This window comes from Hylaeus anthracinus, unplaced genomic scaffold (assembly GCF_026225885.1).
Source record: "Hylaeus anthracinus isolate JK02 unplaced genomic scaffold, UHH_iyHylAnth1.0_haploid 12001, whole genome shotgun sequence".
Lineage (NCBI taxonomy): Eukaryota > Metazoa > Arthropoda > Insecta > Hymenoptera > Colletidae > Hylaeus > Hylaeus anthracinus.
In genome coordinates, this window is record NW_026534348.1 from 2,326,092 (window position 1) to 2,351,454 (window position 25,363).

The 25,363-nt window shown below is 46.9% G+C and overlaps 1 protein-coding gene across 3 annotated transcripts in view; it reads left to right on the plus strand.

Moving 5' to 3' along the window:
* LOC128890863 (uncharacterized) overlaps window positions 1-25,363 on the plus strand; it is a 193,471-nt gene that overhangs the window by 152,783 nt on the left and 15,325 nt on the right. For all 3 annotated transcript variants that reach the window (XM_054149795.1, XM_054149796.1, XM_054149797.1), the window contains 9 exons: window positions 5,469-5,574; window positions 5,656-5,808; window positions 7,695-7,832; window positions 9,181-9,386; window positions 11,150-11,431; window positions 12,461-12,525; window positions 13,944-14,148; window positions 14,418-14,563; window positions 14,836-14,964. In XM_054149795.1, coding sequence (XP_054005770.1) covers window positions 5,469-5,574; window positions 5,656-5,808; window positions 7,695-7,832; window positions 9,181-9,386; window positions 11,150-11,431; window positions 12,461-12,525; window positions 13,944-14,148; window positions 14,418-14,563; window positions 14,836-14,964 — 1,430 coding nt within the window. The remainder of the gene's footprint in view (window positions 1-5,468; window positions 5,575-5,655; window positions 5,809-7,694; window positions 7,833-9,180; window positions 9,387-11,149; window positions 11,432-12,460; window positions 12,526-13,943; window positions 14,149-14,417; window positions 14,564-14,835; window positions 14,965-25,363) is intronic.

Consider the following 25,363-nt stretch of genomic DNA (forward strand, 5'->3'; position numbering starts at 1 on the left):
CGAGTCGATTTCGCGAATTCGAAGCTACGCGGTCGAGACCGTCGCTTATTATCCTAATTAGCAGCCCCGTGATCGTTTGACGCGCGCCGCGGTAATTACACCATGGAACATAGGCGCATTTTGAAATTCGTCGTTTCACGAATCGCGCGATAGAAACGTTTCGTACGTTTTTGCCGCGTTGTATTTCCTCGACTCCGTCGCGAGAGAGGGAGAGAGAGTGTGTGTGTGTGTGTGTGAGAGAGAGAGAGAGAGAGAGAGAGAGAGAGAGAGAGACGCGAGAGTTAGGCGCAAAATCGTTGCTCGTTATCGGAGAAGTTAAACAAACGGGTCACCGTAATTATTACTCACACCGGTACGCGCATCTAGGTCCGGGCATGCGCCCACCTCCGTGCACCTGCGAGCACGTTCGAGCGTACTCGTCAAAAGTGCGCCCCTATCGATTTCGGATATACGTATATAAAGTAAAATCCGTCCGCGGATACGCCGTCTGTCCTACATTTTTCGCTTTCCCGCGGAAACGCGACGAAACGCGCGTGCGTTCGACTTTCCGTCTTTCGCTGGTCCTCTGGTCCGTGGATACGGTCCAAGAAAACAGAAACCTCGTCGTTGCGTGGTTGGAAACTTTAGGCGGTCTGATACCTGAAACTACGTAGCGATATAATACGCAAATATATAGTACGACGTGTGGAGAGATTAATTAGCGTACTCGTACGATCAAGTAGCGAGATGGGTACGAGAAAGGTTATCTCTGAAATTTCGTGTACCGGAGCGAATAAGTGCACAGGTGATACAGGGCAAGCGTTGAAACAACCCGACTCTAAAATTCTCGAACAATCGATGCAAACGGTTTTAAGCTCAAAAATAGCACCGACGAAATGTTCTCTGTCCTTTACCGCGTCTATATTTAAACTCGAAGAATCCATGCTGGAGTCTTTCCATCTTGTTAAGGGAAATATTTCATGCGACTAGAAAACCAAATTGCTACTCGCATGCTCTAGTTTGGAGCGAACTAACGCATCGTAACAAGTTATCGAAGCCACATGTATTCAAAATTCCATTCGAATAACGTCCAACACTTAGACACGGTCATTAGAACCTAATGGTGTTTTACGTGTCCGAAACATGTGTCTCGAATGGCCCTGTTTGTTTAAATAATTCACGTCTCAACGAGACGCAACGACATATGCTTCCTAGGAAGCGATTCGAAACTGATCCATCTCGGTTTCATCGAAGGAGAAGAGCACGCAAACGAGAATACGCGCGAGGAATATACGATGTTTGAGGATTAACAAAGGGGTCGGTTCCATCCCGACAGTTTATCAGGTAACCGTGACCTATCGGAGAGTCGAAGTTTCCGCGGAAGGATGCGAAAAAACGTGAAACGTGTCGATGCATAAAGTTTCTCTGCCGTTGGTAGCCACCGCGAAGAAATAATCCACCGACTAGCAATTAAACCCGAGTTCGTTAACGGAGAAACAATTCAAAGAAGGACAAACGCGATGTATGTGCAATGCATATACGTCGATACAGCTGTTTCGCCTCTTGCACGAAAATTTCAAGCGGCATCGTTATTTTCCTTCGCGATTTAATAGCGTGCTTGTTTCGAAAGCACGCAGAATATACACACGCGAAAGGCTGTCAAATAATTTTTTGCCGGCGCAGAGAAAGAGCTATTTTCCGGTCGGAGCCTGGGTCGCGTGTTTGCTTACATGCAGTCGGTATCGCTCGATCGATTCTTGCCCGGTCAATTGCAAATTTGCGAAAGCAATCGACCAAAGCTTTTGCTTAGCCTGGATAATTTTTTAAGCTCCTCGCTCCGTCCCCGTTTCTTCGAGAATGACCCCGCGCCGGTAGTCGCTGGTAGTCGCCGGTAGTCGCGGCGGCCGATTGCTTAATTATCCAATTAACTTCCATCGCACGAAACGCGATTACGCTCGCGAACTTGCGAGAGTTCGCGACCGTTTCAAGGTTTTTCCCGCCGTTTCTTCTTGTTCTTTTCCCGTCGATTAACGACGGACGGTATTGGTCGTCCAACGCGGGATATCCATTAGAATCTCGCAAACGCAAATAGAGGTTAAAGCGTACCGCAGGTTATACAATTACCAAGCGGAAGGATCGATTCGGTTCTGTCACAGAGAATTCTGCCACTAATTCGTCGACGCGTTTGGAGAATCGATCGACGAATTTTCTCCTCCATTCGGGTTTAGCGTATCGTTCTTTAACGACCAATTTGCTAACACCAACCCGTCGATTCTAGCACGTTTCATTCACCGCGGAAATAGGTATCGTTCTTCGGGCTTCGCGCTCGTTTGGCTTCCAAATTTCTCAACACTCCGTCGCCAATCGTTTCAACCCCTTGCTCTACCGTCGACGACGAAACCGCGAGTGCTATAGTCGGATGTAAATGACGACGAAAGATCCTGTTCGAACGTGATCGTTTTTCTGTCCGGTGGGAAACGATTTTCCTCGTTGGCGAGTCTAACGAGCTCCGTCGAGTTTCGATATCCGTGCACCTGCGTCACCGGAAAGGTTCGGAGGCTGCCACGGGTCGGATATATCCTGATAGGAGGGAGGGTGCGGCATCGATCTCGAGGAGCCAGACGGACACCGATTCCAATTACCACCGGTTCCAATTGGCCGTGTTTCTCCGGCCGACTCGAAGAATCTGTCTGCGATCGAGTCGAGCCATCCCGCCCAACCCGGGTACCTCGAACTCCTACGATTGATATTCCTACGCGGGAAAATCCTGTCCCAGATCCTATAGCTCCGAGAAGTCTTGCGCGGAAGGTCACCTTCGACGTTCGGCGTTCCATGGCGAGCGCATCGACAAACTCGTTGACTACTTTTCCGCGACGGTAGGTGAAGAGTTCTTCTTGGAAATGATAACAGCGATTTTAATTGGGACGATGACGCTCGCGAGGGGGGAGCTCGAGAAAAGGGACGGTTCGAGCATCTCGAAATTAATTAAGGGAAAATTATACAGGGAGTCGATTGGACCCATTTCCTCAAGGAAGTTGGCCTTTGTTCGAAATCGTTTCAATTCAGAAGTGGCTACCATCGGAATCGTCGACGTTTTTCGAACGCTCTCCGTGTCACAAAATTGAGAAAAATTCCCAGTTTATTTATTCGTCGAACGAGGAAAGAGTCGTCGTCGTTACGCGAAGAGTAAAATAAGGAGAAATATAGTCGGATGAATGACAAAGAATGAAAGGAACGAACGAATTCGCATTATCGAGATTACGTAAGCGTTTCTCAACGTTTCCCGAGAAAGAACAACGACGAAAGAAGAAAAATAAAAACCACCACCCTGTCGAGGCGTCTTTCCACGCCATAGCGATAGAAAGCATCCTTGTTTTTCCGTGGACGAGAATCGCACGGATCCTCGGAGGTGCTATAACTTCCGACTACCTGCGAGAGACGAGTTTATTTAAGGTGGATAAACGGTGTCATCGATACAAGGCCAACAGTTTTACGTGGCTCTCTTCTCGTAACACCGATCACCTCTTCTCAAAGTACAGAGAATATCGATAGAGCGAATTCATCTCTCGAGAGAGACTCGGCGCGTTAGATGGCGTCTCGAATGAATTTACGCGCAACCTTGTCTCGATAGAAATTTCTCCTGTGATTGTAGATTTGATATCCGAATTCCCAACTATTTCTTCGTCCCTTGAAACGCGTCTCGCTGGGTAAAAGACGTCCGAAGGTCAAAGACAAAAGCACCCACCCCCGTAAGGAAGATTTCAAGAGCAGCAATTAAGGCATCCGAAGGGAGGAACCCAAAGACTTTGAGTGCTCGTTTATCTTAATAAAGTGCGTCGATGGCATGTTCTTCGCGACGGCTGACTTATGGCTAATCATCCGAACGGGGACTGCACCCCTCTCACGGTCTGTTTCCGACAGTTTTTCCCTCGCTTACAACGGAGAAGGTGGTTCCGGCGATATTCGGAAGGGGTCTCCAGCCCCGAGGCCGTTAACCCCAACCACCGAGTCCATCAATCGAAGAAGGGTGGCTGGTTAACGATGCCGAACACTCGTCATCGGGCGGATCCTTGCTCGTCTTGGCTCCTTCGGTCTCGTTTTGACCCCTTTTAACTCCATTCGCTCGGTCTCGAATGGGGTTTCTTTATGGTCGAATAATAGTCGAATCCCTGAATATTTATCGTCGATCGGGGAGATATTGAAACATCGATATAAACGTCGGGAAACGTATTGTCGTCGCGGAAATCTATTCCACGGAATTCTTCCTTTTTCAGTTACTTGGTTATTTACGTAATGTCCGTTTAATTAGTTACGGATCGTTTCGCGTAAACAGATAGAAGCGAACGCGTCGCGCAAAGTTTCCCGTTCCCAGTTTATTTGCATCCGCGGCCGCGATGCAATTCATCGCGACAATTAATACGGGACACGGGAAGATTTTGTTGCCTCGGCCAGCGGTTGCATAATTCTTGCATTAACCTTATACATTTATTCCGGTCCCTTAATGCGGAAGTTTATTTAAAGTCGTCGCGAAGTTTGTTTAAATCGCCGTCTTGACGCGCTTATGTAAATACACAATTTCTTTTCTCCTCACCGCCGCGCCGAAACTAAAACGGCCAAGTTTCGGATGAATATTCAGCGTAGAATTGCGATTCGCTCTTTCCATCGCGTTCGATTTTGTTTCGTCGAATCTATACGCATTTCGTCGAAGTTTGTTTTGCATCGTTAATATCCCGACGCCCTACGAATCTATTCTTTATCAATTACTGGAGCAGAAATTTTCATTTCTGTCGCGCGTTTTCATCCTGTTTTTCGTATCCTCGGCATTTTCGCAGCTTTATTCTTTTAGCGGTTGCCGCTCGAGCCCCTTAAGCTCTAACTTTCCTTCGCGAAACCAAAGCCAGAGCGATTTGCATAAATAAACAATTATTCTCGGCGATTGTTTTTAAGTGGTGAGCGAGCTGGGGTAAATATGGGCCGATAAATATTCAAGATTCGCTGCGGAGGGTCGTTCTTTTAGCTCGGTTCGCTCAGTCAGGCCAGTCGGTCACCGAATGATAAATCATTTGTTTCTGTTCACTGGTTGGAGTACTAGGAGGCTCCGCTCGACTGTGCAAACAATGGCCACGAGCACGATTGCGTGGTGTACCGACGCGTTTGACTTTACCGATAGCGATCTTCGTCGCGGGGAGGCAAGAATGCGATAAACGCGTTTGAAGGGAGAAACAAGAGTTACGCGCGTCGACGGAAATCCACGCGATTATTCGCTCCCTTGGAAATTTGCGGTTCACTTCGGAATTCCCTTAATTTCTATATTCTCGGCGAACTACTTTTGCAAGGAGAAGACTGGATGAAATAAGGTTTCGCTTCAATGTTGTTTTACTTTCCATTTTAACAGACTTTCCGTTTCGTTGTTTCTTTTTCCGCTACGCTTCGTACTTGTTCGCAAAACGATTCTTTTTTTTTTTTTTTTTTGTTACATCTCTGCGCAGAAACGTCGGTGGTAATGCCATCTGCCGCGTCAGACCTGGACAAAATCCAACAGCCGGTGAAAATTGTGCTGGAGAGCACGTGTCATCACGCCTACACCGCTTGCAAGTGAGCAAAAATAACGCTTTCTCTCTGTTCCTTTCCACGCGTTCGATTCGCTTTCAACAAGTCCGTTTCTTCTCGTTTCAGGAACGAACCGGAGTGTAAGGTCCTTTTGGAGCCCGTTCTGAATCACTGCGACTCGTCGAGTTGCGCGAGAAACGAATGCATGGAGGCGTTGCAGAATTTCTACAAGTCCGCGAACCACAAGTACTCCGTGGAGATCGCGTTCTGTTTGTGCAGGTGAGTCGACGATGCAAACATTCGGGGTCGTGCACCCTCTAAACGCCGCACTCCGACGAACCGGGTTCGGGTATCCCGCGACCACGATTCGTATCGATATCTAAAGCCTTAACGAGACCGCCGTACCGCTATAATTCTGGATTAAGCGCGAGCACGGAATGAAGACGAACGGAGACAGCGAGCGAAGATTCGGCTGATTATTTGAACAGCCTCGGCGTGTATTATCGAACGACTACATTAAAGCTACTCGTCTTTGTACGTTCCCGTAATTCTGAGTAAACGCGCAGCAAAGGCGAGAGAGACGGACAAAGGGTGGCCAGAGAAAATCTCCGGCACAAAGGACCGTCTTCCGCAGAAATACCTTAAGTTCTGCATCCCTAATCCTTTCGCGCCAACGAGGCCGGCCGGCCGGCTGGCAGGCTTCTTTTTCAGGGAAGCTCCTTTAACTTTTAAGTGGCTTTTGCTCACGAAACAATGCAGAAACTTTCTATCTGCCTTCCCCATTTTTTTTTCTCACTCTGATTCCTCGGTTCATTGTCCCGGCAGCATCCTTTTGTCCCGATGGCCGGAAGGAGATCGGTGTCCTCTTCTGAATTGATTAACATCAGAAAAGGTCAGTTTCCGGTCGGTACGGAGATATATCCTGATTCTCGGACGAATTAATCTTGTATTGCTAAAAATAACGCTTTGTAGCGTCCATTGTAGTATCCATTATTCGGATCCCTTTGATCCGGACATGCTATTATTCGAACAGAATACGTCGTTGTAGAATATTCCTTTTCACCCTGTGGAACTATTCTACCGTCACGGTTGAACTTGACTCGGTTCGTAATACGTACGATAATACGTCGCTAATGCATTTTACTGTTCAACCCTTTGCACTCGGAAACATTCCGTTACAAAGTGTGTAAACAGGAATCATGTATTACATAATGTAACTTATAATGCATGTAATTTATTGTAATGATATTCGAGCTTATATGAATCTTTGGACATTGAGGAACATAATTTTGTTTATCTTAATGCATGTATCATATTTTCATTTGATTTTTCGTGATATTTGAATAGAAACTTTCGAGGATTCGTACATTTTTACAACTTTTACGCTCCCATAACTTTATCCTGTGTAATCACTAACAAAGTTTGCCTGAATTTACGATGTCCCCTCGGAGAAGACATTCGAGTGCAAAGGGTTAATCGATCCGATACTAGGCTAGTCTTCCTAACATGCCGAAACAATTAAAGGAATCCGCTAACGTGTCGAAAACTTCGTCGAGCGTTTATTGGCTCACGGAGGGGCTTCCCATAATACGAACGTTCGAGGCAGAAAGGAAGGAAGCGAGGGTAACGCGCTAGAAACGAGAACCGAACGATGAAACGAAAAGTCTCGCGGCCGAATAAAATACGTAGCAGGCTCGTTTAATGCTCGTTGAGCAATACCCACCTCTCGCTGCCCGTCTGCCTGGGAATTCCTTCCTTAAACCTCCCTCCAACCCACCGAGCAAGCAGATGGAAGTTGGCTTTAGGATGGTGCTTTCTCGTGCAGTAAATCGGCTGCGTCTTCTCTTTTCTCCTCAAATTTCGAGCGACGAATCCAGTCCTTTATCCGAAACGAAAATCGAACTCTCCCGTGAACTTCCCCGTTACCTTCGGAATTAGTTCACGAAAACGAATTAGACTCGAATCGGTAGAAACAGAGAATTCTTGTGTCGAGGTTCTCTTTTTTAGCTTCTCGACTGTTTAAAGTGCGCGGGAATTCAAACGAATTCAAGTTCGAGGAGGGATCCAAATTGGCTCTCCTCAGCGTCGGAAGCCGCGGTACGTTGCACAGGACCAATTACGACGCGAAATAAGTTGGAAATAACGTAGACGACCTCGTTTCGCAGAAAGACGGACGGCAAGAAGGACGAGTGCATAGTGGCGCAGGAGAAGATGCACCCTGCGTGTGCACAGCGAATCGTGGGCTCGGAGACACCGACTTGTCACAGCTTGGCCGAGGCCTGCAAAGGAAACCGGGGTTGCAGGTACGTGTCGAGAAACTTGCGACGTTTAAAGGAATCGTTTAACGTTCGTTAGACGTCTCGCTAGAGTTTTATGTGAATTTACTCGATATACCGTACGTAAATAAATGCGAGAAATCGCAGCAGATTCTGTGCTGCGCTCTTTGAATAGCTTTTAGGTACCTGTGTTAACCCCGCCTAAAGTTTCGTGTCCTCAACGTTTTCATCCTTCCAACTTTTTCCTAGCCGCTATGCTCGCGCAAACAACTTCACGTGTACTCCGTTCGCGATGTGCCCGCGTTGAACGGGACCACCGCGACCGTGATACTTTTTGAATCGTTTCATTTTTCGCCTCTCCTTATGAATACGGTCCGCGACTACGGCATTAGAGGAAATTCAATTCAGAGCATCGTCGGTTGGACCGCTATTCGATGTTTCAACGAAGACACGGCACGAAATGATCTACGCGAAGAGAGGAGAAAAATTTTGAAAGAGGTTCATCGATTGCGTCTGATCGAGTATTTCGTTTTACTATCATTTATTACGTCGCAGAGATGATTCGAAAGATAAACCAATGCGTGCGCTCGGTTGATTAAAGGGCGACCATTCGAGGAAACGAATCGTACCTTCCTCGACGTTTATTTTCAAAGCGAACTTTTCCCACGTCGGGGGATTCTTTCCACGATTAACGATTCGACCAGGGAGAAACGCGAACTACGAAGCTCCGGGATTAATCCACCGCGTATCAAGATCGCAAAAATTATACAGCGCCGCGAACAACAGCGGTAAACGCTTATCGACGAGACCGATCCTTCGATTAAACGCCGTGGATCCTTTTTCTTCCTGCTACAAGCTCCGAGGTACCTACGCCTTCAATTTGAAAGTTAAATTGCAAGTCAACGAGACGAGACGCGACTCGATTCAGTCTCGCCGCGTAATAAAACACTTTATTACTTTGAAGAAAAAGACGGTCAATTTCGGTCGCTTCAAATTACGCCAAGGGCTCTCTTTAAGGGTCTCCCAGGGTAGAACTTGAAAAAGATCGACTGCGTTTGCTTCGAAACGTCGAACGAATTTTTTTTTTTTCTAAAAGAACGTCAAGTACGACGCTAAAAAGTTAAAACGTAGATGAAAGAATCAAGGGCCCATTGGGGAAAAATAGCTCTAGACCCTGGCCATCGAATTAGTTTGATTTTGGCGCGACAAAGGATAGCGGGTGACTCGGGTAGAATTTCCGGTCGTCGTCCTTCGACGCGTCTCTTTCGAAACTTGGAAGCCGTCGGTGCGACCGCACTTCCTGCGGAGAGTTTCGAAACGTTTGTCAGTATCCGTGACAGCGATGCGATTCTCGTGACCGGTGTGTGCTGTGCAGAATGAAGCTGGAGTACTACGAGCAAAGTTGCGCTGTGGACAGTGTGACGAAGAAGTGCGCCGGTCAGCCGGCCGAGTGTAGAAAAGCGATGCTAGGAATCCTTGGTACCGAGCTGCGATCCAACTGCGCCTGCAAAGGCACGGAACTCACGCAAATCTACGATTGCCTCGGCTGGCAGAGGCTTCTCTGGGTAAATCCTTGTGTAGGTGAGTGAAAAGCACGTCCGTTTGTTTTTAATCTTTTATTCTGTTCCGGCGAACGCTTGCCGTAGCTTTCGTGAATTATAGAAAAGTGTGTTTCGCGAAAGGCAACTCGTTGCGCTCCGCTATACAGTTTTCGTTCTTATGCAATCCTCGTACGATTCGACGCAAGGGATGCGCACTTTCCATTTCGAATAGGATATTATATACAATTTCGTTTCCGTGCCCCGAGTATCTTTAGAAACGTTCAGCTTCGAGCACAAATTCTATTCATAGTGCCTACCTACTAGTCTCCACAATAATTTCTAAAATATTTATATTTCTGAACAATCGAACGAACGTCGCGGAATGTTCGATGCAACGAGTACTCCACGGCTTTTATTTTCAAGTAATGCGCAGCGTTTGACGCGCGATGTACAATTACTCGAATAATTAAAAACGTCGTTACTCGACTGCTGAAAGTTAAACGTAGCGATAAACGCGAATGATACCACAAGTCGGCGCGTAAAAATGGTCCGTTTCCATATTTGCTCAACGAAAAATCACAGGGCACGAAACGGATGAAACGCATCTGAACGTAATCGGTTTTTGATCGCAAAAAATTTCGAAATAAATCGCGGTCCCGCGCGCCTGTGATTGCGGACACGCGGAATTTTTTCTCGCAAATACGAATTCGCGGTCGAGCAGGTTCCGCGTGTGTCGTTTTAATCAGAGATCGGCGGACCGTTTCCTGGGAAACCCTACGGTTGTTTTCACCGTTGACATAAAATCATCCGTCGGGATCAAATGTTTGATGATGACCAAAGGACAGCCAAATATTTGACACGGTATACTCCGTCGTGCCCGCAGTGATTAATATCAACGATAATTAATATTTCCACGATGACAGAGTCGATTTCTTTGCGCGCAACCTTTTTATTCCTGTCTAGCCGGCTGGTGTTCGAATACGCGTGATACGACGTAAGAATCGGTACGTCTAAAATCGTAGCGAACATTTACGATTCGACGATCGAACGCCGTTTATCGAATTACGTCGACTCCCGCTTCATCCAATGATTCCGGTCGCTCGGAAACATAAAAGTGTTTATCCGCGGCAATCGTCGAACGATCTCGGCGCTTCGTTACGACCGCGGCCGGTGCAGCCGCGCGGAATTGCAATTACATCGGTCGAAAGAACGAACGAACACCGCGGCACGACACGACAAAGGGCTTTTATCGATCTTACATCTGTTCCACGAGTCGAGCTGCACAAGCCCGACTGTACCCGGGCATTCAGCCGACAGATAAGTCATTTAGATACGAAGAAATTGCACTTGCCGCTTGCTCGAGAAGTGCATCGCGCTCTGCGCTAACTGCACCGAACGGCTCGATCGCCTTTCGTCGATTCCCGATAGGAATGTAGGTCGAACGGCAGGGTTTGATGCCCTCCGTTTGCCATCCTGATAAACGTGGTCGATGCAAATTAACGTGGCCCGGTAATTGTCGCTTGAATTTATTTACCAACACTTTTCATTCGAATTCGGTGGTCCGTGGTGTCGGGCATGCGGTTTTCTACTTTATTTAGGTATTCGCATAGATAGACGCCTTCGAGTATCCTTCCTAGATTCGTGTAAGGTTCGCGAAGAGGCTGTGTATGCGATGGGGGTTCGAAGCACTTTCGGCTTCTGCCGAGAGTAGAATTTACAGACCATAGAATAGGGACTAATGGATTCCTAACGATGACAAGTGTCTGGAGAAACGAGCTAAGACGAGGGTGTCGATTGTTTCAGTCGAGTCCCAGAAGGACTATCACGCACGCAGGAAACACCATCATTATCCCAGAACTACAACGACGACCGTCTCGTCGACGACCAGGTCGCCGGTTAGCACGACCACGGTTACAGTGGTCGAACAAGTAGAAGATAATCAAATACCGGAAGTGACGAGGTGGTCAACCACCGAACCCACGGAAACTTGGGAAATCACCACGACGACGACGTCGACCACCACCACCAGCACCACCACCGTAAGCACTACACCCAGCACTACGACAACCACTACCACACCGCCTCGTAAGTACCGCTTCTTTCTCTCGGATATCTGCTCGTTGACCAAATTATTCGACACAGTTCTCCTCGTGAAACGGTCGCTCGTACGTTTGCGATCACCGGGGTTAGGATTGGACCGTCGATCGCGCTATTGACTCTTCGACAAACTACATACATACATACATACATACATACATACATACATACATACATACATATATTGCTCGTTACATTGAAACAAACGATACAAATGTAACATAAACAAACATAGTTTTATTCAACGCTTCGATCAATGTTATCGATACTCTGCAATACAATCGGTTACGCGAAAAATACAACGTTTCATGTACGAAGAACACAACAAATGTTTGGACGATATATGTAACCGCGAATTGAAATTTGTTACGATTCAATATTCGAAATGTTTTCAACGCATAGACAATACCGTACGATTACTTGCACGGGCCACGATGTCTCTTTCGTGGATCTTCGACACGCTGTTCTATTACGATCGATGCGCGAATATAGAAAGTATGATTCGCATTCGTCTTCCTTAAGAGGTACACGCGTGTGCGGAATAACGGCTAACGGTAGCAAATAGTCGTGTACCATCGCATGGGTTTATTAAAATGGAACGCCCCGTATAGGAATTGGTTCGTGCCAAGCATTTCCAAGGCGATTGCGGAATCGATAACGGAGCACCGAATGGTTTCGAACGCGAAAGGATAGTCGGGAGCCTCGGGTGGCGAGCGTTGAAAGAAAAACAGAGAGTGCGTGTGCGGTGACACGTTATTTCTCGAATGGAAAATGCAGCTCCTTTGATCGTTGGAAACCGGACGAGAAATTCTGTCCGAAACACAAGGAATTTTCGTTTCACCGCCGCGAGAGACTCGTGTGTCGAACGTTACAAAGCGAAGTAGGTGGAAGAAACGGGCTGAAAGAAAAATTCAAAACGGGGAAGGATCGAGGGTGGAAAGGGTGGAGCGCGAGACAGGAAAACAGTTCGACGTGGAGAAACGTGTAGCACGCGTCTCAACGTTCGTCTCTTTATAGGCTTCTGCGTGGTTCAAAGGGCGAGGCAAAGTCACCAATACATAAGGGAGGGCAAAGGCAAGAGGGTGAGTTCGACAATGTACAAAGTATTTTCGCGATCGAAATGCATTTTCGACCGATCGAAACGTCGAAGGAATGCGCTAAAGGATCGAAAAATCTTGGAGAGAAACGAAAGTCCAGATGGATTGGAATAGCTATGGTAGACATTGGTGAACGACATTAGAATTTTTTTTTCGACAAAGGTTCAGAACGAATCAAGCGTTTCAAGTGTTTCAAATTTGTAATGGACCACAGTTTTAGAAATTATTTTCACACGAAGTCGACTCAAATACGGATTCTGAATTATTTACGTTACAACTTGGAATATCCAATTTAGTTTAGCTCCGTGCTCGGGCCACGTTGAATACGGTAAGAACAAATTGTTCGTTTGTTGTTTTTTGAATAACTTTGTTTCCAGGGATTAAAAGCTTTCGTAAATATTAAAAAAAAACAGGAGAGAATTCGTCACAAAAGGCTATTAAAGCTGGTCCCGTTCTCCATTTAACGTTGCACATTTGTAAATCGAAGGCAGTACGATCGTTCGCAACTAAAACAATTCATACCTTTACAAAAAATAATTATATTTTCATATAATGCTTTAGATGATTGCATCGACTGATGTAAACATCGACGTAGAATGAATTCTGAGTTTACGTTGCATGAATTGGATTACGAAAACGGACGAAGACATTTAATTTGATTGAAAATAAAGAAACGCGAATAAAAATATTAAACGGCTTTTTAACGTCCTTTCGCGAAATGTAACTAGGAAATTAATGGTGTTGGGAAAATGTTATGAATTGCTTGGTTGTGAAAGTCGTTAAAAGTACAGGTGAAATTCCAAAACTGTCGATGATTTCAAATACAATTTTCACAGTCGTGGAATAAAAATACACCACTTTTTCCGTTTCCGTTCGTCAGTTATTGTTATCGTGGAGTCGGGAAAGGAAAGTTTAATTTAAAATGTCCAAGGTAATATCGGTAATAATTAATATTCAGTATCGAGCGCCATCGATCATCTTTAAAATGGCTGCAGATTCGTATTTTCGTATTCCATTACGATAATTGATTACGAAATGACAATGCACGAGACCGACTCGCACCAATTTTTCCACTGTTTGCGATAGTTATTCCGATGCAGCTGGACCTGCAAAATTAGAAATAATAGAAACACGATACGTTCAACATTTTGTTTTACGTGTACAACTGGAACATTTAATATCTTGAATTTCACGCGATCCTTCCTGAACTCGTATGCATCTCGATGTTAACAACAAAATAATTAGAAAATACACGTTAACGAGTCTCGATGTTCACGTTAATGAAAATTACTCAGCTTTTCGAGGCTTTGAGTTACAATTAGACCAACGCCACGTACATTTGCACGATTCGTCGAGCCGTTTCGAGAGACGCAAATTAATGCCGTACGCTTGATCCTAAACAGCTCTATCGCGAGGACGAGCCGGAATGCTCGGAGCTCTGCCAGTGCGGCGAGGGCGAAGTTTTGATCTGCAACACGATCTGCGTGGATTCGTCGCCCTGCAAGACGGACTTTGCCTTCTACAATCACGAGGCACCGGCATATCAGGCGCATCGCGGACCCTGCCTTTGCTATAGCGGTCGTTTCATATGCATGCGGCCTTCGCCCGGTGAATATACCCTCTCGACGCGTTAGATTTCGCGCTGAGAAATTTGAACGGAGTGCGATCCGAGCGATACGTGGTTGATCGACAAGATATTTTTCCAATTTAAACAGGGACGATTAGAGATCGATCGAACTAGCAAGAAGATACATTTCTTCGACTCGATCGATAGAATATTAATCAAGCCCTGATCGTATTCCAAATTAAACAAAAATCTACTTTCCCGGACGAGTAATTTACAGCGATAAATCTTCTCGTTGACTTTTTCTCCGCAGATGCTTACTCTATACCGCACGGAGTTTTCATGTTCCTGGGATACAGCGAAAAGGACGAAAGTTTATTACGGCAGCATAACAATCTCACAGTCCTGGACGCGGTGTCGTCCCTCGATAGCTTTATGAGAGAAGAAGTTAACAATCAGGTAAGACGTTCACTTTTCGCGAGACAATTTACGTTGCACGATGTCCCTTAATTCGATTCACCGCATCGGATGATCGTTCGAGTTGTCCCTGTCTCGAAGCGGCAGTAAACACCTGTCCAGATTTTTCCAACTCGAGGTGCATTCGCGCGCGACGAGAAAAATCTCGAGAGGCTACGCGAATCGGAATACAAAACGTACACGACAGGCGAAACTTAATAATGCGAGATAGCGTAGGATGACGCCGAGACGTGTTCTCGTTCTTTTATTTGCAGACAGTGTGCACGCTCTTCTTGTACAACGCGACCCGAGAAAACGTGATTGCAGTGGCGCGTCTCGGGACTGACAATCCACCTCTAAATAGCAGCCAAGCTCAAAGTCTGCAGCACCTTCTGCGCGTCAAGGTGAGTAAATTGCAGAAAGCGACGGTTTTCGTTCCTGAATTCGCATCAATTCTGATCTTATTTTCCGGCCAACTGGTCCGCCGCGCCGGTAGCGTCCCAGTCTTGTAACTTTATTGGCGCGACGTTGCCTTTCAGTCGTTCGTGTTTCTATTTAGACACCCGTCGCGCGTTCACACATAACGCGTGATTAAATTATTCATCCCCACGCTTCGCCTCGTCGCGAATCTCGAATCCTCGTTGCCGAGACGATTCCACTCGCTCGAAAACTTTATTTTCGTGCCTACGACTCGGAGCGAAAGCTGTACTTACTATTCGCTTCGAGCGTCTGCGAACCTCCGCGGTCAGCTTCGCGCGTATCGAGCAAGTACCTCCAAATATACCGGCGAAAATTTAGACGACCTTTGGGAGTTTACTCGGCGATAGATAAGAAACAGAAAGAGATTTGCGTGTGCAGCGTCGATTTTATTCGCGTCAAAACGACTGCGTGTTTACGCGACCGTGTGCGTGCCACGCGCAGGATGTGCGTGCAGCATATCCGTGGAGCGATATCAACTTCGTGCAACTTTTCGCTTCTCTCTCCCTCTTTCAATTTTTCGACGGGAAACGAACGAGTGGTTCACCCTCTTCTCTGCGAGTATCGCGATTAATTAACCGGTACGGCATTCTTAATTCTCCTAAAATTAATCCAGTCTGCCCCTGCGTTTCACGACTCGCTGGTTTCCAGCTCTGCAAAAAAATCACGATACAAGCGCACGAAAATTTTCTCCGCTTCGTGTAGAATTTGTACGCGCGTTACGTCATAGCGCGGATGCGATCGTATTCTCGAAACCGAATTTTCGAAAATATGCTAGCGACGACAATTATCAAAAAACATGTCGGTTTCGCGGACGAACGTAAAAATTCATGCGTGCGGTATTACTCGTTGTCGCGGTTCCTGTCGCAAACCTTCGGACACATGCGTGTTTGGATTGACACAATTTAAAAAAAAAAAAAAAAAAGAAAGAAAAACATTAAACGCGATTAAACGCAGCTCGCATTCGGTCGGTCAGATGTTTTCGTTGAATTTTCGAGGAACGTCCAGTACTTACGCAATTGCCCGCCAGTGCCGCGTTCCAATCGATACGTTTTTTAGCAAATAAAAGCACGAACAACTTGGTATCGTAAATAAACTCGTCGGATCGTATAGTTGTATACGAGATACCGTTGCGACCGTGTAGGTACAGGGTGTCGCGAATAGAAACAGGTTTCTTGGCGAAGCAAGACGATAGACAACGAACAGAATCGACGCTTAGCGATATAGTCGCAACGAATAAACGGATGTTCGTCTTTTGTTCGTTATTCGGAACCAACGCCTGAACAAAAATTTCCATTCCCATCTCCGATCGTCGGTTAAGGTGTACCGCTTCACGCGGGGCGCCCTGTATTGGACGCACGAAAAATTGATAAACGCACGGGATACATTTGTAGGCGAAAACATTCCACGGGAACGTTAAGCGACCGCGGTGCTGAATTTTTGTCATCGGAAATCCGTCTAATTCGTTTTCCCACGTGGAACGAGAGGGATGGAAACTGCTGGTCGATGGTGTTCTGTGAATTCCGAACAAAAGCCGGTCAACCGGGCAAAATAACGCGCAAAACTACTCGCGCCTCGCAACCGAAATACACGAGAAACTCGCGTGCATTGACTTTCACGATAGGAAGATTAAGCACGTGGAACCATAATCATTCTGCAATTACTTTTGCAAGTATCGTTCCTCATTGTCGGATAAATCAGTAATCGTGAGCTACGTTTACGATCTGCAATCGTATATCGATGATTTGTAATCTTTCGATGTTAACCGTGTCTGATTATTCAACGATAATTAATCATGATTCGCCGGTAATTCATTGATTATTAATCGCGTATTAGAGTTTACAGCTGGAATCTATCCAGTTCGGATTCGAGTACACCGGTGATGCGCAACGGTAAACTAACGAAAGCCGATAGGCAATGTTATGCACCGTTGGAATACACTCGCGTAAGATTTATTTTACATCGCTCTTTTCTATCGATTTCCATCCTGATAGGGACTCGCATAACAAAACCATGCGGTAAAAACCAATATATCGCTCGAAACTACCGAAAAATACGTTTATCGAAAAAGTCATTCCAGTTTCGGAGAAGCAATTCGTATTTTATACGATTTTTCATCGCCGCTAAACGATGTTATCGCTTATCGATCTTACCGTTGTCACGTTTCTTTGGAAACCGTCTATTTTTCCTAACGAACGTCCGGATCCGAGCTCACGCGTATTTTGTATTTCTGTATAAACGGACGCACGCCGCGGGCACGGAGCGGCGAACATTTTGCGTCGGTCATACGAGCTCCCGCGGCGATTTCCAATTTGCGATTAAGCGCCGGCCGATTTGCAATTTGATGAAGGGATCGCAGGTTCGAATTGGCGCGCTCTGTTCTGTCTCGTTGGCCAAATCTACTCTCCTCACCGCTCACGGTTTCGCTTTTTTTCCGCTGTCGCTTCTGTTTCTCTCGCTAATACCTCTCCCGTCGTCGAACGTTCGATTCGCTCGGGGCGTTCGCGTAGAAAACAAAAATTCCGAATCGATCGTCGGTCAAGATGTCACGGGCGTAAACAATTTCGCAGCTCAAGCGAAATCCCAGCGAATGAAACGCGAACGAGCGAGCACCGTAATTTGCATCTCACGTTTTAACTTGCGTTACCGTCGAACGACCACGCCTGGAATTCGCGTCGACGATGCACGCGTATACATGGGACGCTTCGCGTTAAAAATGAGCGCACGCATTTGTCAATCTCGCTCCACGGTCTCGTTCGCGTCGAAGCGTAATACGATTCTGGAAATTTGAGATCCTTGTTTTGGCTATCGAACGGGTGGGTCCACGGTGTGTTGAGTTATGTACGGATAGAAGAGTAATTGTGAATAAGACAAATTACCGTTGATGGAGTAACGAGATACGCGTGGAGTCATGTGCATCGATATTTTGAAAGCTGAGAGGTGGCTCGGGGGAAAATCAAGCGAAGCCCGTGAAGGAGAAACGTAATTGTTAATCGCGTTAATTAGCAGCCGTCGCGTGAGGAATACGTGTGCTCGAAGTGGCTGGAGGGGGCGCGGCGGGGGGGATGCAGACGGGCGAAAATTAAACAATCGCGGAATCGGTGCACCGCGAAGGTCTTCTCAATTTCTGCAAGCTAACCGGGCCGGTTATTCACTTTCTAGGGGACGCGAAAATTAGAGAAGGGAATTTTTGGTCAGCTCCGAAAAGTCGATTTCCGCCAAGAAAGACACTGGAGATGCGGACGATTTCTTACTGCCCCATAATTGGTCGACCGATCGCAAACGAGTTTCAATTGAATTCAGGATGTATCGACTTCGCGTTATTGTTGGCTTCGCGATCCGGAACTCGAGTTACGCACGTTGTGCAATTTTTTTTTCTACCGGTCACGGAAACGATCGAACGATTTTCTTGATTGCGAGACAAACGAACCGCGTTTGAAACGATTTCGAATGTTATCGAACCCCGAGATACACCCGATATTTAGTTACGATACCCTGCAAGAAATGCAAGAAATCGCAAAGGCTTCTATCGTCGGTTTAAGAATCGTAATACTTTGTATTCTTTCCTAGACTGGCCACACAAAATTAGTACCGCGATCTTTCCGAGGGAGAAGTCCTCGCCTCGAAACGAAACGCAAGCTTTCGCTTGCGCGGAAATAAATCGTACTTGCTTAAAGCGGTCGGACCAATCGCCGTCTATCTCGAAGAAAACAGAGTCGCGCGAAAGGATATTCTATTGTTTGGCGAATAAGCGGGCAGAAGCTGCGACGAAACGTCGTTGAACGGGAACGATTGTTCGCGGTTAAGGAGCGAACGAGAGGACGACCGTAGTTGCTTTTAGTATCGCAAAGATCGAGGATGCTCGCGACTTCGGGACGCTTTGACTACGAACAGAGTGGCTTTTATTTGAGATCTCAATTAAGGAGAGCCGAGACTGGCATCGCGCCAAGTACCAACGATTAAAAAAGAAAACGGTGCAACGGATATCGCTGCAGGCGATTTTTAATGTTTTTCCCGAGCGACTCGGTACGTGCCGCGAATTTTCTTGGTCCGATTCGGACGGAACGAAATTGTTCGAGGGGGCGTAAAAACTGGCAGACGCACCAATCGCGAGACGACCCGAACTTTTTACCGTATCTCCGATGGCCAGTTTCCAAGTTTTTACACGGCCATAGACCGGCTACCTCGATGAGATTTTCTCGAAGGAAAATTTTCCCGCGATTTCCGCCGAATGTCTCCCTTAATACCTTCGACCTCCATAGACAGGCTCGCCCTCAGCCCCCCCCCCCCAAATCGACGATAACGCATTGAATTCCCGTAACTACCATCGTTACGTGTGCCTATTCGGAGATAGTAAGTTGCCGACGAATCAGGTTAGCCACTTTCGCTTACCCGGATTTTGTCATTCGTTCGTAGGCTATATTTTTTATTATTCCAACGAATGAAACAAACGCAAAGGAATGTGTATAAATTATCGGTCAATTGACCGTCTCGTCGGTCCTAATTGGGTGCCGTAACGATGATAGTCTCCGTTTGGAGGCGAGAATGGTAAGTGGAGCACCGACAGCGAACCGCAAACGAACTGATCGAACGTGCGCGAGCGAGGCTTGGTTCGATCGGTCGGTTTAATTCGACGCGTCGGGCATTCGGCATCGCAGCTATTTGCGGAGCCGTGCAAATGAGTTTCTAATAAAGCAATTACCCGGTGGAGCGAAGTTATGGAGCGCGTGGACCGCGACCGGTGCTCGGTCCTCGGCCCATCGTAAAGCACGCTTCCGGTTGCCCTCTCGTAAATCGATTTTCAGCCTTCCAGCGAGCTAGACCGTCAGTTTCTCACCCTTACTGTCGCTTATTTCGACGTATGGCGATGCCGTGGGACGTACTTGGTCGGAAATGCAGATGTCGACGCTCTCGCGGCCGCGAAAAAGATCGTCCTTCTTTCGAAGAACGAGTTATGTTTTCGAACTTGGAACGGATAAATTCAGAGAAGTGTCCGTAATTCAAAAGAACGTCAAAAATCGCATAAGGGACTGTAATCTTTCTTCTCGGATAGCTTCGAAACTTTGCGAACACTTCGCGCGATCGGAGAATTAGGATTCTTGGAGCAGCAGTTTGCCAAGTTAATTTCTTAAAGTCGCGTTTGTTCGCCTAAATCCGAATCCTCGCAGCCTCGAGGGACAGAGAAGAAAGACGTTGCGAGCGAGTTCGCGAGAAAAGTATGCTTTGAGCGCGATGGCTTTAAAAGGTTCTTTGACGGCTCCGCTCGAGTTCTTAACACCGATTAAAAGTTCGAGTCGGGCGTCATCGAGTTAAACACGTTCGTGAACTTCCGTTCGGAGGTAGAGAGCCATGAAAAACAACGCGTACATCGTGTCCAAATGGTATTTTCGGCTCTCCCCGGTCATCTCGCCGGACGGAGGACACGGGAGGGACTTGTTTTCACTGAGAATTCGTCGTCCATAATGATCATTCAAAAATTCGTATTCGTTAAAGTCGCGTTCGGCTCGGGCAGTGTTCATTTCGCGCGATTACGCAACTGTTTGGTTTAACGGATTATCAACAGGAACACGTGGGAAATCAATCGCGCGAGAAAGATTTTTCGTCCGTAATTGTATCGCGCGAAACGCAATTGGCATTGTAGCGCGCGGTACTTGGTCGAATCAATTTGCACCGCTGGACAGTCGCCTCGACGCCATTCCTTTTTAATCTCGTGAAAAGCGATCTGTTATTCGAGAGCGCAATCCACGGCGGGGGATAATAAAATGGATTCCCATCGTTGAGAAATTCGTTGAATTTCGCTAACTCGAGGGAAACGTAATTGCCGCGAGTAGTCCTAGACTCCCGATCGCGTAAAAGTCGGCCAGCTGGAATCGCGAGTTCTTTTTCTTGAACGCTAAAAGGTTCGAGACTGATTCGGGATGTCTAATTAGTCTAATTTCCTGCTCGATCGTGATATTCGTCCTGAAAGAGAGGAAGAAGTCGAAACTCTTTCGTAAACGAAGCGTTACGAATTTGCAAGCGACCGCGATACTTTGCCTAAAAGCATCCGTCGAATTCTCGGCCAATTTCGGCATCCGAACCGTCTCCTCGAGTTTACGAGAGCCAAATTGGCTCGATTACTCGAAACCTCGTTCCCCGGACAAATTGTTTAAGCCCTCTGGAAACCCTTACGACACGGAAGTACGACGGGGACTCGAAGGAAACGAATGGTCCACGGTTCGGTCCGCAAACGTCGTTCGATGCTGTTTGAATAACGGCTCGATAGATAGAGGCTTGATAGGATTAGGGGACTCGTTTCTGTCGATGATGGCTCGAAATAGGGAGTTTCGATTTCCCGCGATACCGAACGGATGGACGAACGGACAGCGAACGGGAGGGTTGGAGAAGAGGAAGGAGAAACAACGCAAAGAAAAGATCGAGTTTTGGGAATTGAACGGACTTACCGGTCTCCGGATGACCGCTATCGTTGATGGAAGTTTGTCTCATCACGGCACCTACTACCCTCGAGAATCGTCTCTCGTTCGATGATCGAAAAGGAAAAGAAAATAATTTAATCGTTTTAAAGCCGGATCGGTGGCTCGATAGAAAGTGGTCTCAGTTATTGGAAATGTTCTATGAAAGCTGTCGGAGGGACATTCCAAGCTATCGAGAAACCGATTTCTAAAGCGATAAGGAAATTTGTCATTTGGATTAACCGCGACTTTTGATTTCTGCTCTTACCGGATATTCGATTCCAAGATTTCTGAGAACCGAATTACCGAATTATCGGAGACTAGGAATTAAATCGGCTTAATCGTCCCGAAACTCGGATCTGTGATTCTAGGTCTCGTGAATTTCACACTCTCGATTCTAAGCTTCTAGGTATCTCGCATCCAAGAACCTCGGTCCTCTGGTTCCATCTCCAACAGTCATTCGAGATCGTTTCAGTTTTCCTTTTCTAAAGTTTCCGGATGAAAGACGCGAGCCAAAATATTTAGCTTCCGAATCCAAGGTTCTGACGAAAGTTTCGATTTTCGCCGTTCACCGAATTACTTTGTACCAAGTTCGCGAAGCCAACCTCAGCTTTTTATTTCAATTTCGGCAGTCGTCTCGCGGTTCATCGAGTTCCACCCTCGCTGCACTCTCAGGGGTGTCGTGCAACCGCGAAGAAACTTGCATTTTTCCCCGGGTACCACGTCCCGGCTACATACGTCGTAAAACTTTGCTAATATAGAAGAGAAACCTAGCGCCATCTTCATGCTGCCAACTCGGGGTCACCTCCTTCCTCTGGACCTACCTACCTATGCCTGGGCTTCGCGTACCCCTTTGCTTTCTTTCGCGCATAATTTTCCTGTGAATTTTCGTTTCGGGGTAGGAAATCTTTGACTTCGACCCTCCAAACATCTCCTCGTCTCATTTACGTCTCGTTAGAACCTCGCGACACTCGTAGCACCGAAAGTCTCGCGATCCAAGGTCTCTCGCGTGCTATCGAAATCTAGATCACCGTCGACGCGATCATCGAGTTCATTTACGAAATTACTTCTATCCGCGGAAGCCTCGGAAATCCCGCGCTTTTTGTTGGTCGTTCGAAATATCGGGGTAACGTCGAGCAAGTACAGGTGTTCCACATAGATAGGCAAGCATTGGCACATGGCCAATGGAGGCACCTATGCCTCCTCGACCCTCTGGTTACCCCCTTGGTTCGCCACCTCCTGATCCTACTCCTACTCCTCCTCTACTCCTACTCCTACTCCTACTCCTACTCCTATTTCTATTCCCCTTCCCCGCGCCCGAGTATCGATCTCGGCCCTCTCGTGACTTTTCATTGAATTTCCATGCGCCACTTAAGGGGCTACTTCGTTCTTCCTCTGCTGCCCTTTCCTCTCTTGTTCTTCCGCTTCCTTTCAGCCAGACGAGACAAAGACGACGCGGAATACAAGAGGCGGATTTCGCTCGGACGAATGCTCGATACATTTTCGCGACTCCGTTGCCGCTGGGACTCCTCGGACGCGGGTCAAGACCGTATCTCTACCGGAATTGGGACAAACTCCCCCCATTTTTACTCCGCGAAGCGGAACGCTCGAATAATTTTTCTGTTGGAATTTCGCGACAAAAAGTCGCTGTAATTTGAAAGTTTCATTTTCTCTGGTTCGAGACCTTCCGATCAATAGTGGCCGAAACAGCTGAGTTCGGTAGAATTATCGTCGCGTAGGAGACGAATGTCGAGGAATTCCAACAAAGGGTAACTGCAAGGAAACAACGGAACGACTCTGTACATTTTTCAGTCGTCGTAGAATCGTAGACTCGAGTAGACTCGAGTAGACCGCGTTTCGTTTTTTGTTTCTTAAATGTATTACCTCGGTGAAAGACTTAACGCCTGCGGGTTTTATTTAGCGTAATATTCAACATTAACAAATGGTCGTCCGCTAAAGTATTTCTCGCGTGCAACTCGAAGACGAATACCCCGGAGGGGAACGGGGTAACAAAGCGAGAATATCAGGGACCGCTGTAATTAATGCCGAAGACATCGGTGGTACAGGGCACGGGATCGTAGGTAGTCCGATTAGTTTCCTCACGTTACATCGACGAAACTGTAGGAATTTATAGGTATAGGTTGTACCACGAGCTGAATTTCCAGCTGCTCGGTTCTGTCCCGCGTCTCGTCGGCTTAGAGATAATCACGACGACGTCGACGCCGAGCGGCAAAGTCACCGCTGGAAAGTTAATTAAGCACGTTCCAATAAACTTTACCCGACGAACGACGTCGGCGACCGAGGGACGACGGTGGCAAGAACGCGGATTTATCCAATTGAATCGATTCTTCTGGATAAATCGCTTAAAGGGAAAGGATGGACGGAAAGTATCGACGAACAGTTAAAACGATTAGCGAAGCTTTTCTTAAACTTTCATCGATCGGGGAAAACTTTTTCTCGTCGAGATCGACATTCGTCCTCGGCGTTGTTACGTAAGCGTTACATTGTCCTATATTATTACTCCAACACGTAAAATGTACGTTTCTTTGCTTCTTCGTAAATCCAAGAGCGTGATCTCGTAGACTCGCTTTCCCGCGCCGTACACTCATCGTGGGAAACTGAAAAGCGGTATCGCGACCGTTTAATTCCAAGCGAAGGCTCGGCTCGAAGATCCGAATCGAAAATTCATAGTCCCTCCTTACACGGTGTCGAGTAAAATTGACTGAAAGCCGGCGTTCTCGTCGGCATCGGTTCAAATTTTTAATTCAAACCCGAATGAAAATTTCATGGCGCGATCGAAGGAATCTCTTCCCTCTCGGGTGGCGGCGAAGGGAGAAGCAGCGCTCTCTTTTCGACGCGATTCTCGCATCGACGAGTCGCGTCTCGTTCCATTTAACATTTAGAAAGGAAGAAGGGATCGATGAATCGAACGGGAGTCGATTCGCATTGTCGATTCGAGCGGGCCGACGAATTATAGACAAGCACCGTTCTCGTATCCACGACCCTGAATTATCGTGGGGGGTGGGTCTGGTGTCGCGAGTACCACCACGCCGACCTCTTCTTTTTTCGCGACCTCGTCATTCGACCGCTTCGATTCATTCTTCTCTAAAACTCCGAGATAAAGCGCTCTGCCGCTCCATTAAACCTGCGCTCGTTGAAAAAAAAAAGAAAGAAAGATGTAACCGCCTCGCGTTACGTCCAGAGCAATCGAAACCCTTCGCGTCTCTCGTGGCTTGGAATAATAGAGGGAATAAGAGAGACGAGGAGAAACCGTTCCTCCCTTCTTTGATAGACGCGACTTCTCGCGAGATCAAGTTCCGTGGAAATTTGCGACGAGCGAAGACTCCCGGGAAGATTCGCAATTTCCCAAGAAATCTCTTTCGTAAAAAGAAAGGGATGCTTTTAACCACGGAAACCTACGCGTTTTTCATAAAAATTCAAAGTTACCGTGCGCTCGAGTTATCACGTGGACAACTTAAATTTATCCGAGGTCTCGTGCTTCGCCCTTGGAGCATATGATTTTCCCATGATACCGTCTCGTTAAAACTCGGTCTACCACCGTGGAAGAGAAACTATAAATCCAGCATGGAGAGCGTAATTAGCCTCGCGTGCGAAATTATTTTTCCCCAACGGAAGGTTTCGAATTGAACCAAATTAAACGTCTAGCTAACGTTCCACGAGGGAACTCCGCGATTCTCGATTGCGTGTGGTAATACCGGTAACGCGTCTGCCATTGGTTTGAGAAGAGCTTATCGTTTCGCGAGCCTAGCTTTTGAGAAAATACCGAAACATAGCAACGAAACATATATTCTGGAACAGCGACGACGAGTCTCGAAGCAACTATCCAGTAGTCGAGCCTAAAGAGAGTCAGACG